The sequence below is a fragment of the Notolepis coatsorum genome (genome assembly GCF_963971535.1).
Source record: "Notolepis coatsorum genome assembly, chromosome: 3".
In the NCBI taxonomy this organism is placed as follows: Eukaryota; Metazoa; Chordata; class Actinopteri; order Aulopiformes; family Paralepididae; genus Notolepis; species Notolepis coatsorum.
The window spans coordinates 200,701,606-200,715,452 of NC_140167.1; the positions used below are offsets into that span (position 1 = coordinate 200,701,606).

The 13,847-nt window shown below is 45.5% G+C and overlaps 1 protein-coding gene across 1 annotated transcript in view; it reads right to left on the reverse strand.

The window, feature by feature from the left end:
- Positions 1 to 392: 392 nt before the first annotated feature.
- The window catches only part of wdr18 (WD repeat domain 18), a gene marked incomplete at its 5' end in the record, with an annotated part of 249,754 nt that continues 236,299 nt past the window's right edge, over positions 393 to 13,847 (reverse strand). Inside the window, one exon of the mRNA XM_084310819.1 lies at positions 393 to 1,750. Within this exon, the coding sequence (XP_084166945.1) occupies positions 1,622 to 1,750 (129 nt within the window). The 3' untranslated portion in view covers positions 393 to 1,621. The remainder of the gene's footprint in view (positions 1,751 to 13,847) is intronic.

The following is a 13,847-nucleotide window of genomic DNA, read 5'->3' on the forward strand; positions in this document are numbered from 1 at the left end:
GTGTGTGTGTGTGTGAGTGTGTGTGTGTGTGTGAGTGTGTGTGTGTGTGTGTGTGTGTGTGTGTGTGCGAGTGTGTGTGTGAGTGTGTGTGTGAGTGTGTGTGTGTGAGAGTGTGTGTGTGTGAGGGTGTCAGTGTGTGTGTGAGAGTGTGTGTGTGTGTGTGTGAGAGTGTGTGTGTGAGTGTGTGTGTGTGAGAGTGTGTGTGTGTGAGGGTGTCAGTGTGTGTGTGTGAGAGTGTGTGTGTGAGTGTGTGTGTGAGTGTGTGTGTGTGAGAGTGTGTGTGTGTGTGAGTGTGTGTGTGTGAGGGTGTCAGTGTGTGTGTGTGAGAGTGTGTGTGTGAGTGTGTGTGTGTGTGAGTGTGTGTGTGAGTGTGTGTGTGTGAGAGTGTGTGTGTGTGTGAGTGTGTGTGTGTGAGGGTGTCAGTGTGTGTGTGTGAGTGTGTGTGTGAGTGTGTGTGTGTGAGCGAGTGTGTGTGTGAGTGTGTGTGTGAGTGTGTGTGTGTGAGAGTGTGTGTATGTGAGGGTGTGAGTGGAGGAGCAGCAGCTGTATCCAACTAGCCTATTTGTGTGACTGAAATGAAGAGCAGCGTGTGGCTGCTGAGCTCAGCACACCTGGGACACCCGGCCGCTCCTTGTCGCACAACTCCATCTACTCCATTACCTGGTTGAATGCTTCAGTATCGGGGAGACCGAGGTCCAGCTAAGTGAACAACCTCCAGCCAGGGGGGTGAAAACATAGACCGGGCATCACGGCCGTCGAGCGGATTCAGCCGGGTGAATAAAAAGAGCCAGGAAGGTCAAAGGGCAATAACTAGATGTCTGCCCGCCGCCGATGGCTTTTTTTTTTGGGTTGATGGGAACCGCGGCTCTACGAAGCCGCGATGATGATGGTGATGATTTGTGGACAGCGGAGCGAGGTGGGTCCATCAGGCTGATGACATGGTCTCAGCAGCCTCCCTGAGGGGCCACAGTCTGCGCCTCACAGGACAACAACACAACGTAAACCTCACCAAGGAGTGGACACCATGAGCGCCAAGCCGCCCAAAACAAGTACAAATGTTACTATTTGAAGGTGAGGTGTGTGTTTTTTTTTTTAAACAGAGTTCTTATCTTGGAATTCTCCAACTCATTAGATGGCGTTAGTTGAGTTTACGTGCACATTTTAATAGTCATACTTCATTCCAGACTCTCGAGTATTTGAGTATATGAATCTGCAAGTAAGCGCACTCATCATCATCATCATCATCATCATCATCATCATCATCATCATTATCATCACGCCCAGTTCTCAAAGCTCTACAACTCAAAGGATCAAATGAACCCGGGGTACCTTAAATACATAAAGTATATTTTATATAAAGAAAAAATTTGTGATCACATTTCTTTCCCAAGATGAATGAATGCATAGACATGTGGTTACGGGGAAGACCAGGGTGGTGGGTGGGGGGCTGGGTGAGGGGCTGGGTGGTGTTCTGGGTGGGGTGCTGGGTGAGGGGCTGGGTGGTGTTCTGGGTGAGGGGCTGGGTGGGGTGGTGGGTGGGGTGCTGGGTGAGGGGCTGGGTGGTGTTCTGGGTGAGGGGCTGGGTGGGGTGGTGGGTGGGCTGCTGGGTGGGGTGCATGGCCTAGGTGAGTTTGGTGAGAAACTGTGTAGAGAAGTCGTACAGATCCTTGTTGACCTTCTTCAGCGTGCGCACCTCCTCCTCCAGCTCCGACACGCGCACCTTGGTGTTCTCACCGTCGCCAAACACACTCTGAGGAGACAGAGAGAGAAACAACGTTTTGTTTTACCTCGTTTATTTTACCTTATTCTGCCTCATTTTTGCATTTTGTACATTTTAGTATTGTATATTATATATTTTGACTAGGGATTAGTGTTGTCAAAAATATCGAAAAATATCGATTCTGAATATTTGAAACGGTTTCAATACTCATTTCCCGAAATATCGATATTTAATTATTCATAAAAAATAAAAATAATGTTATTTATTTTCTTTTGTATAAGGAAGTTGCATTGTTCATTTCAATACCTGTAATAGTACAGTAGTCCACACACACATGTGCATTCAGTTAAGTTGGAATATGACTGTAATACAAACAGTTCAGTTTGTCAGGTACATGCAACACAGATTACAGTATTTACATCCGTCTGCTTGAGAAAATACCATGTTCTGCAATAAAAATGATTGAAGTGAGACGAACACTTACTTATTTTTAAATGTGATCTAAAGATAAACAAAGGGTTTTAAAAGTGTTATATGTATCTTCTCTTATAGTACCAGAGAGAAGCTGATGAGAATCAACCAGCAACAAAAGCTAAATTTATTTAAAAAAATAAATAAAAAACTTTATTTTATTTTTTAAATGTTTTACATTTTAACACTTTGGTTGCCTAAGGTTAAATTAATGATATACCATAGATTGCCAGCGCTATTTGTCTATGGAGAAAGTCCCCTTCTTTGCAGGGCTATAACTTTTTAAATTCTATTGCTACATTGCCATTATTAGGGCCCATTCAAAGTCCTATATGTATTGTTCATTGTGTAGCAACGTTAAACTTTTTCATTCACATATTCATAGTAAAGTATGGTCTAATGTATAAGTATGTTTTCATCTCTTTCTGCAGCTTTCTCCAGAACGTGATATATAGCCCCAAATGCATTATATTGATGATGAAATACAGTTTGATGGCAATCAGCGCGATATAAAAAATTCCAACTAGACGTACTTCTAGAAGTTACTACACGTCATCTGATGTTGACCGGATGGGCGAGGGGGCGTTTATAATTCCGTGGGCAGCGTTATACCAATCATCTAATGTGGGTCAAATGTTGATAATATCAGTTATTATCGAAGACGGTAACGTTACACGCTGAAACTCACCCCAGTCTCCGCGCGCCGTTGGGCGATCATCGTCGAGTAGAAATTTTATCATTATGGGATATATTATTACCCGGTCCATCTCCAGCTTGTATAATGGTATATACGTCCAAATCATGTTGTTTATCCAGTTATTGGCAATCGATCGCTATGTAGTGTGACGAGCTAGAGTCACGGGACATGTACCGAGTGGCCGGAAGCAATACGGACGTCTAGCAAAACCTCTACTGCGCTTCCTGTTAAGCGCTTGCGCCGATCGGCCACCAGATGGCGCTCCTGAACCGCCAGAGAGCTCAGTGGGTCCTGCTGGTGGATCTCAGGCCAGCGGAGGGACATTATGAATCCGATCGCAGATTTTTGAAATATTGATATAAGGACGACGTACAGCGTCCCCCGGCAACTTTAGCATGGCCAGCAAAGACGTCTAAAGACGGCTCCCGGCAGTCAAAGTGTTAAGATTGAACCTTTTTCCCTGTGGTATCGAAAATGGTATCGAATATCGATACTTTTCAAGGTATCGTATCGAAGTTCGAAATTCCAGTATCGTGACAACACTACTAGGGATGCACCGATCCGACTTTTTCAGTTGCGATACCGATACCTGGGTTTGGGTATCGGCCAATACCGATCCGATACCCATTGTCCAATCCCCCCCCCCCCCCCCCAAAAAAGTAAACAAAAAAAATATATTTAATCCACATTTTTTATTTTTTTTTATATTAAAATATATTTAGTTTTTAAGAATTGTAAAGGATCACAAGTGTGTTTTTGATTTGTTGTAAACAAAGACAGAAAATAAACTTCATTCATTCAATTAATAAACTGTATGCCTCACTGTCACTGTGTGGAAGAGACTGGGATAATTATTTTATGCAAGGCAACATCAGGCTTGACTTAAAACATTACTTTCCTAACTTAGTGAAACTAAATGTAACAAATTAACACTTTTTTTATTAAAAAATTATAAAAGAAATCAGATATATATATTTTTTTACTGATACCCGATCCAGCTATTTTACTGATATCGGCGGCCGATATCGATACCAATATTGGATCAGTGCATCCCTAATTTTGACTAGTGTTTGGTCTTTTTACTACTTTACTCTTTTACTGTATGAAGCACAATCTCAGGAGGGTGTCATACAGAACCAAGCATTTCACCGCTATGAAAACCAGAGACAAAAAATGCTCTGAACTTCATAAAAGTCAGACAAAGCTTACCAAAAGCTCAAACAGTGAACTCCAAGCCCACGTGGTTGAACTCAAAATTCAAAGAAACAGACTAAGAAATGACGTAAACCACGATCAAAATCGCAACTTTTTTCCCCCATCAATGACAAAACTGAGGAAAACAAAAACAAACCCCACTGTTCCTAATTTATGCAAATGACATGTCGTCAGCTTGTGACTGCAACTTGTTCTCGTTTGCGGACGACTCAGCCCTGCTGGTCTCTGACAAGAACAACTTACAGGTTGAAAAAACCCTTAGCTCGGAACTCGGCAGAATCTGCACCTGGCTCGCTGATAACAAACTATCATTACACCTGGGTAAAACAGAGTCCATTCTCTTCGGATCAAATAACAAACTCAGCAAGACCGACGGCTTCTCAGTTACAGTGGGTGACAATATTGTCACAAGGAAAGATGAAATTACATACCTGGGTTCCATCCTAGAGGCAAATCTTTCCTGTGACAAAATGGCATCCAATGTAATAAAAAAAGTCAACCAACAAACTAGATTCTTGTACCGGATCTCCTCTCTGGTAAACAAGAATACCCTGAAGACTCTGGCAGGAGCACTCATTCAAGGGTACTACGACTATGCTTGCACCTCATGGTACCAAAGCACCTCAAAGGCGCTAAAACAAGATTACAAACATCACAAAACAAACTGGTCAGACAACTGCTTAACCTCACTCCTAGAACCCACCTCACCCCTGCCCACTTTGACAACCTAGGATGGCTTAGAGTAGACGACAGAGTACAGCAACTTGCAATGGGCCTGGTCTACAAGATACACAACGTATAATAAATAATAAAGTTGTCCCCCGAAGAGGGGGGGGGGATTCTCTGTAGAGGTGGGAACTGGATTTCCGCAGGTCGAAACCACCTCTGCAACCAGTCAGCATACGGGGAAACAACATTGCGACGGTGCAGACATACAAATATTTAGGCGTGCACCTGGACGATAAGCTGGCCTGGGCTGCAAACGCGGAAGCGCTCTACAAGAAAGGACGGAGCCGGCTGTTCTTCCTTAGGAGGCTCAGGTCTTTTAATGTGCGTGGGGAAATGTTGTTCATGTTCTATCAGGCAGTGGTGGCAAGTGTGCTCCTCTATGCCGCTGTCTGCTGGGGTGGTAATACCACGGCCAGGGATGCCAGGCGGCTGGATAAGCTGGTCAAGAAGGCTGGCTCAGTGGTGGGGAGGAGACTGGACCCACTGGGGACCGTGGTGGAGAGCCGCACGCAGAGCAAGCTGCTGGCCATCATGGGCAATACCAACCACCCTCTCCACCACACCCTGGTGGGGCAGAGCAGCAGCCACCCTCTCCACCACACCCTGGTGGGGCAGAGCAGCAGCCACCCTCTCCACCACACCCTGGTGGGGCAGAGCAGCAGCCACCCTCTCCACCACACCCTGGTGGGGCAGAGCAGCAGCCACCCTCTCCACCACACCCTGGTGGGGCAGAGCAGCAGCCACCCTCTCCACCACACCCTGGTGGGGCAGAGCAGCAGTCGCAGTGGACGGCTCATCTCCCTGCACTCACGGACTGAGCGGCACAGGAGGTCCTTTGTCCCCACTGCCATCAGACTGTACAACAGCGTATTATAGTGCGGGGGACCTGACCTCTGACCCACACACCTGTTTTTACCTGTTTTTTACACCTGTTTTTACATCTGTTTTTTACACCTGTTTTTATACACCTGCTTTTATCTAATCACGCTCATATTTAATATTGATGGGTATGATTTAATTGAATTTTTATCATGTACTTATTTGCTTATGATGCAGACATAACGTGCAATAACTGTATGGGAACGGTCAATGTCTGTATACTATGTGAGCTGCGAGATACCCTGAATTTCCCCAAGGGGATTAATAAAGTATCTATCTATCTATCTAAAGCTCAATATAAGAACGGCCATGCACCACCACTCACAGAATCGAGAAAGAGCAATCAATCTATCAATCCTTTCCGTGTCCGGGCCGGGTGAGGTTTCCCGTGTTGAGTCAAATTAAGCCGCAGGCTCCACTCCTTACATATGGAAATTAAACATTAAAACACATGCGGCTTATAGTCCAGTGCGGCTTATATATGTACACATCATTCAATTTAGCTGTTGCGGCTTATAGTCAGGTGCGGCTTATAGTGCGAAAAGTACGGTACACTACACCACTCGGGTACCCATGTACATGTCGAAATACTTCCCAAAGGTCAGTGAATTCTGACCAGGATTACATTCCTTTCTCATTCGGGTCTGCGCGCATATTTTTGTCATGACGTCGTCGGCAAACAGGTCTATTTGCTATGATGATGCAGCATCTTGTTTACCATACTGCATCCTACACAACAAAACACTGTTTGGATTGCATTAGGCCAGTCTATTCCTGCATTTACGATCATTCCCACCAGCTATGATTCATCTTACTTCATGACCTTCGGGGACAGAGCTTTCAGTGTGGCAGCTCCCACTCTCTGGAACTCCCTCCCCGCAGAACTCCGCACCGCCCCAACTCTGGACTCATTCAAAAAACTGCTCAAAACCCACCTCTTCAACTTGGCCTTTAACCCCTAATCTCTCACTTTATATACATACGTTGTGTCTGTCCACTGTCTGTTACTTTGTTATCCCCCCCCCCCCTATGTAAAGCGACCTTGGGTCCCTTGAAAGGTGCTATATAAAATGAAGTTATTATTATTATTATTATTATTATTATGATTAAGGGAAGAAGAAAAAGATATATAAATGCAGTTTATTTGACATCCATTTGATTAACTGAATATGAGAGAGCTACAGTGAGCGGACCTTCCTCTATATTTCATTGGTCCGGTACCAGCCTGGGAAGTCATTGGATGTCCACGACCACGACACACAATTTGATAAATGCCACATTTTATGGAGATAATGAGTGTACTGTACGTTCATTTCAAGGTCAGATGTGAGCATTATACTCCCTTCGTGATTAAGGGCCAATGAGAGGGCAAAAGCAAAGTGGAGTTATTTTAGAAGAGAGATTCAGGAGGTTGAGGTGCAGGTAGTCTGACTCACAGGATGTTGACCACACGTATAAACCTAGCTCGCCTGGTAAACGAGTCAGGTGTCCCCCTGCTCTGTATGCACTGTAAACGTCGAATCGCGTTCCATTTGTACTGCAATATGGTGAATAAAGTCATCTGAATCTGAATCCATACAGTAGGATCAACAACTTGGTGCTAGCAAGCTACAAACAAACATTTCTCACCTGATGCTATTTTGCCAGCTGTATTTTGGGCTGAGTTTCATAAAGCTATCGTGAGGTCCATGTGAGGAGTAGGGCAGCGCGATTTTGGGAAATAATCTAATCGCGATTTTTCTGACATAAAATGTAAAATGCGGCTTGCATCTGGCCTACGCGGTGGGTCTTTCCGGGACACCGAGCCTGAAAATGTTTCTTTTTACCTGGGAATCGATACCGGTACCCAACGGTACCTTTTTTTTCTGTACTTTACTCTGCCTCTCTGAAGTCTAAACTTCACAACACACAATCTAAAACCCCTTACCTCCCTCTCCCAAACCGATCTTGTATCTCAATGGGACTTCCTGGTATAAAAAAATAATAATAATAGATTTTTTTTGCGATTTGCTAATTGCATCATTCCAAATCGCGATTTCGATTTAAAATCGACTAATGGTTCAGCCCTAGTGAGGAGTCCACATTGCAACGCACACAGAGCATTCTTCCTCCACGGTCAGAGGCAGCTGGCTGTAATGTGGATGCCTTCTAGCCATTACCCTCCTGTATTGGTAACACCATACTATCTAGCCCAGCGGTTCTCAAACTACGGGTTGCGACACAAAGTGGGGTCGTGGGTAGGTGACGGAAAAGAAAATCTATAATTATTGTTATTTTGCTGTTCTGGTAACATATTTTGGCTAAATATGCCTCGTTTTATAAATGTGTGTTGATAACATAGTGCTGTAATTCAATGTTCTAATAAATATGCATGATCAAGTTCAACAATGTGTGTTTTTATTTCGATATTCCTTAATTCCACATTGAAATTACGCAAAAAAAGAAATCCTAAATTAAATGGGGTCGTGGTATAATAAAGTTTGAGAACCCCTGTTCTAGCCCAATCTAGCGTCAATAGTTTGAGGGGGGGGGGGGGGGGGGAATGCCACATGGCCAGGATGTTGCCAGCTAACGTCAGTTGGTTGCCGGTGGGGTCCTAGCGTTACAGGACAGTAATGGCTAAAAGGCATTCACATTACAGCAGGCTGCCTCTGATTGAGGAAGATCAAGGCTCTCCTCACATGACATCACAGCAACTGGATGACATTCCACCCACTGTGATCACTTGGAGGAACACAAATAACCCAGTTATTTTCGCTAGTACACAATAATAACGGGTTCTGCCAGACATTCTGCAGGGTGGCGATACTGTAGGTCTGTCTAAACTGAACTGTACTGTGAAAGATATCACTGGTTTTCGTGATGATTATAACAGGAGATAAGTATTCTTATAACAGGCCACATTCCTTAACCTCTTAAGCCCTAGCCATATTTTCTGAAAATGTGCCTACAAATATATACCGTAATTGCCGGACTATAAGCCGCACTTTTTTCCCCATGTTTTGAACCCTGCGGCTTATACAACGATGCGGCTAATCTATGGATTTTTTTACAGCGAATGGACATGCAATTTGAAATATCAGGCCTATAAATGACCTTATTATGGCCAAGTCACACATCTATGGATCGGGTCAAATCTTCTTTCCAATGGCAGAGTTCAACGAGCAAAAACCGTGAATGAAATCTACTGTAAGTACAGTTACTTTTTTATAATGCAAATTGCTCCGCCGTTGTTCATCAGGTTGCAACAATTTTTTTTGCTAGATGTTCACAGAAAGGTAGAGGAACTAACTGTGTTCTATTTTATGGCAATAACGTTCAGGTTGGTTCCCGCCGTGATATATTTCCCCGAAAATAACCAAGTCCTTGCGTCAATATGTTGCCTTTTTCCGACTCGATGTGCTGAGATTTCTATGACCTCATATTTCACTAATAACACTTAAAATCATTGGTAAACAAACGTAGTGCTGAAAATATACAATTTGACTGCTGTTTTGACAGGGTTAGGGTCTTTACTCTTGGCTACATTTAAAAGAAACAGCGGGACAGTCAGAAAACATCCGGAAGGGAAAGACACTCCCCGACGGTGGGAGGGTTGGAGGAGGGCAGCCACTAGGAGAGCTAGGAGAGACACAACCACAAGAGATAGAACTTATTCATTTAGTTTCTTAGCTTTCCTTAGACCTCTAAAGACTTTCAATTAGTATAGCATTCTGTGTGAGACCTAGGGCTGGACGGTATGGTCTAAAAATGTATATCACGGTATAATTTGAAGCATAAACGGTAACGGTATATATCACGGTATATTAACTTATCTTAAAATGTCTATATAAATGCTTCTGAAGGGGTAAAACACTGTTATGGCAGCTATTACAGTACTCTTGTATTACTAGGACATATTTCACATAGTACAGAGTATTTTAAGAACATTTTATTGTGCAAAACTGCAATAGAAAAATGCAAAACCTTTTCTCAAGTGTCTGCGGGCAGGTAACGCGTATCTTGGATCCAGTGTTACTGTTTTGACCATGTCTTTAAAGCCCTTTCTATCTGCAGTTTGAAAAGGAACCATGTCCTTACACAAGTAAACAGTGACAGCGTTTGTTATGTCGGTCCACCGCTGGCTTTTTTTGTCGTTTAACTTTACTTAAAACGTAAATAATCAAAAATAATAAAATTATTCTATTGCAGCTGCTGAGCTATACTATAGCTATTAGCTAATAATAAATAATAATAATAATCAAATTTATATAGCGCCTTTCATAGAACCCAAGGTCGCTTTACAATCAGGACAAAAATAGGGCAAGGAAAGTAGGGGGGGGAGGGGGAAGAGGGGATGTCAATCAATATCTTCCTTTTCAATGAAATAGGTTCAAGAATCGAATCAGGATTGTTAGCAGAGAGAGAGAGAGAGAGAGAGAGAGAGAGAGAGAGAGAGAGAGAGAGAGAGAGAGAGAGAGAGAGAGAGGGAGGGAGGGAGGGGGCTGCTAGAGTGGAGCTAACGTTGGCTTGCTGAGGCTACATCAACAGGCTGCTAGAGTGGAGCTAACGTGGAGCTAACGTAGCTGATGGTATTGTCCTCAGGAAAACGGTGCGGATTTTCCCAAACCAGAAACCGTGGGTGGATAGCACTATTAGAGCAGCTCTGAAATCTCGTACCACCGCCTACAACCTGGGTAGAGAGTCAGGAAACATGGAGGAGTATAAGGCTTCAGTCTATACTCTACGCAAAGCTGTCAAACTTGCTAAGAGGACATATGCTGACAAACTGGAGACACAAATGGCACAAAACGACACAAGAGGATTATGGCAGGGACTGAAGACAATAACTGACTATAAAGTCAGCGCCCCCTCAATGGGGAGCGACGACGCCTCCCTCGCGGACAAGCTCAACACCTTCTACGCTCGGTTTGGTGTAGACAGTGGCGCTGCTGGCTCTCCGGCTAGTGACGTCACTGGCGCGCCGGCTGTTGTGGAGGGGGGGGGGCAACCGCGAGGGGGGGGGGGACGCTCTCTCGTTGTCGGAACACAGTGTGAGAAGAGCATTTATGCAGGTGAACACCAGGAAGGCTGCTGGCCCAGATGGCATAACAGGACGTATACTCAAGACCTGTGCCAACCAGCTGGCCCCTGTGTTCACCGCCATATTTAATCAATCACTGGCGGAGTCAGTGGTCCCTGCCTGCTTCAAGATGTCTACCATCATCCCTGTGCCGAAGAAACCCTCCCCAGCATGTCCAAATGACTACAGACCGGTGGCACTCACCTCTGTGGTCATGAAATGTTTCGAGAGGCTGGTCAAGGACCACATTTGTGCCTCCCTCCCCAGTGATATGGACCCTATGCAATTTGCATACAGGACAAACAGGTCCACCGACGACGCGGTCTCCCAGGTACTGCACAGCACCCTCTCGCACCTTGACCGTCAGAAGGGGGGCTATGTGAGACTGTTGTTCATTGACTACAGCTCAGCGTTCAACACCATAGTCCCCACCAGACTGGTGGACAAGCTGATCAAGCTAGGTCTGAGCTCCGCCCTGAGCGCCTGGGTACTGGACTTTCTGAGCGAAAGACCCCAGGCGGTCAGGGTGGGGGGTCAGACCTCCAACACCATCACCCTGAGCATCGGGTCCCCCCAGGGCTGTGTTCTGAGCCCCCTGCTGTACTCACTCTACACACACGACTGTGTGGCCAAGTTCAGCTCCAACTCCATAGTGAAGTTCGCAGATGACACGGTGGTGGTGGGGCTGATCTCGGACAACGACGAGAAGGCCTACCGGGAGGAGGTTGAGGTACTGGAACGCTGGTGCCAGGACAACAGCCTGCTCCTGAACATTGGCAAAACCAAGGAACTGATCGTGGATTATAGGAGAGGACAGCAGGAGACACACACACCACTGATGATAAACGGGGCTACCGTGGACAGGGTGAGCAGCTTCAAGTACCTGGGGGTCCACATCTCAGAGGACCTGACATGGTCAACACACATAGTCACAGTAGTAAAGAAGGCGAAACAGCGTCTCTACCACCTGAGACAGTTAAGGAAGTTCAGAGTATCGGGGAAGATACTCCAGTCCTTCTACTCAGGAGCTGTAGAGAGCATCCTGACCGGAAACATCACTGCCTGGTATGGAAACAGCACGGCACAGGACAAGAAGGCCCTACAGAAAGTGGTGCGCTCAGCAGAGCGTACCACGGGTATTGCACTACCCCCCCTGCAGGTTCTATACAACAAGAGGTGCAAATCCAGAGCCTGCAGGATAATGAAAGACCCTCACCACCCCAATAACAGCCTGTTTCAGCTGCTGAGGTCAGGCAGACGCCTGCAAATCCCAGCTACTAGGACAGAGCGGCTTAGGCTCAGCTTCTTCCCCCAGGCCATCAGAGCCATGAACAATGAACATTGAGTGCTCAGAACATTGAACTGTCCACACACAAGCACACATGAACACACACACAACACGCACACTGTGCACGCTCACACACGAGCAGCCACTTAACACTTTAACATGAGCGGGCACACACTCATGTCGCACACACGCACACTTATGGCCAAAAGAAAGGACACTTTAAATTAGAATAACAGGAACAGTGTATTGCACTACCAAAGCTAACTAGCATGTCACACATGCTCTGTAAATAACTATGTACAGATACCGAGATGTCACTCCATGTTACCTGCTACCTGTTACTGCACAATGTTGTTTCTTCTTTTGATTCTATTATATGTACCACTGTATTGCACATCGTTGCGGGCAAGACCACCCGCATTTCATTGTATACCTGTATGCCGTGACAATTAAAACTCTTGACTTGACTTGACTTGAACGTTGGCTTGCTGAGGCTACATCAACAGGCTGCTAGAGTGGAGCTAACGTTGGCTTGCTGAGGCTACATCAACAGTTAACATTACTTAAGATTTTAGCGAGACGTGGTCATTCCAGAATGGCGAGGAGCCGAGGATGCAAAGCATGTTAGACGATTGGACCCGTCGCAGAGTTTACATTACACATAGAAACTGCGCCACTCGCGAGAGAAGTTGTCACACAGCTGTGTGCAACGCAGGGCTGAAGAGCTAGTTCGCTTCTAGAATTGAAGGTCCGCTCTGTTCCGTGTCTATTATGAAATGACAATTGCGACACGCCCACTACGCAAAGCCTCTGTGATCCTAAATAATTGTTCCAGTTTGCACATATCTATGTTTAGGGGCAAATGCGAGTGAAATAGTCACACTGTAGAGCCCTGCCTCAGCAAGCTAACGTTAGCTCCACTTCTAGCAGCCCCCCTCCCTCCACACTGTGGTTACATGACGTCAATGCTACTTTAGAGTTGCTCTACCGGTCACAAGGTATAGTCAAAATCCATACCGTAGCGCAAGTCATACCGTTTACACCGTATAACGTTTATACCGTCCACCCCTAGACTGAGACGTTTGTTTATGTATGCAAATATACTTTTGATACAACCTGGATAGTACACAGAGTGACAGGAAATATGGGAGACAGAGAGAGTGAGTGTGACAGATAACAGAGGTCAAGGGCCAGATTCAAACCCAGGACGTTGTGACATGGTGCACATCTCGGCCCACTGAGCCACTAGGACAGCTCAGATGTGGTGGCTTAACAGAACACTTGATTTCATCAACACCTAAGATCTGGTGGTTTAACAGATCATAACCAACACAAACAATAACACAGAGAATACAAACTAGCGTACCTTCCAGTCAGGGACCACTAGCACATGAGCAGAGAGGGGGGGGGGGGGGCGGCACAGACTACAGCCCCGCCCGCACAGCATGTTGGTCATTAGTGAGCGGGTGGGATATGTACAGTACGCGGTGATGAGCACTTGAACTGCCAGCACCTCGTTGCCTTCTTAATCTCGACAAGCCAATATTGACATTTCTCATTGTGGCCGTTTCTGCCGCGCAGGCAGTTGCTGGATGACAGCGGTGCACATTACTAACCAGATTACAGCGAGCGAGAGAGAGGGAGAGAGAGAAAGATTGAGTGACATAAAGACGTAAGGGAGGACATGGGAGGGCACAGGGGAAAAGGAGCACGCAAGAAACCAGTGTATCCAGTGCTTTTATTAATTTATTTTGTATCAGTTGCACTGCGTGGCTTTGGAAGCACA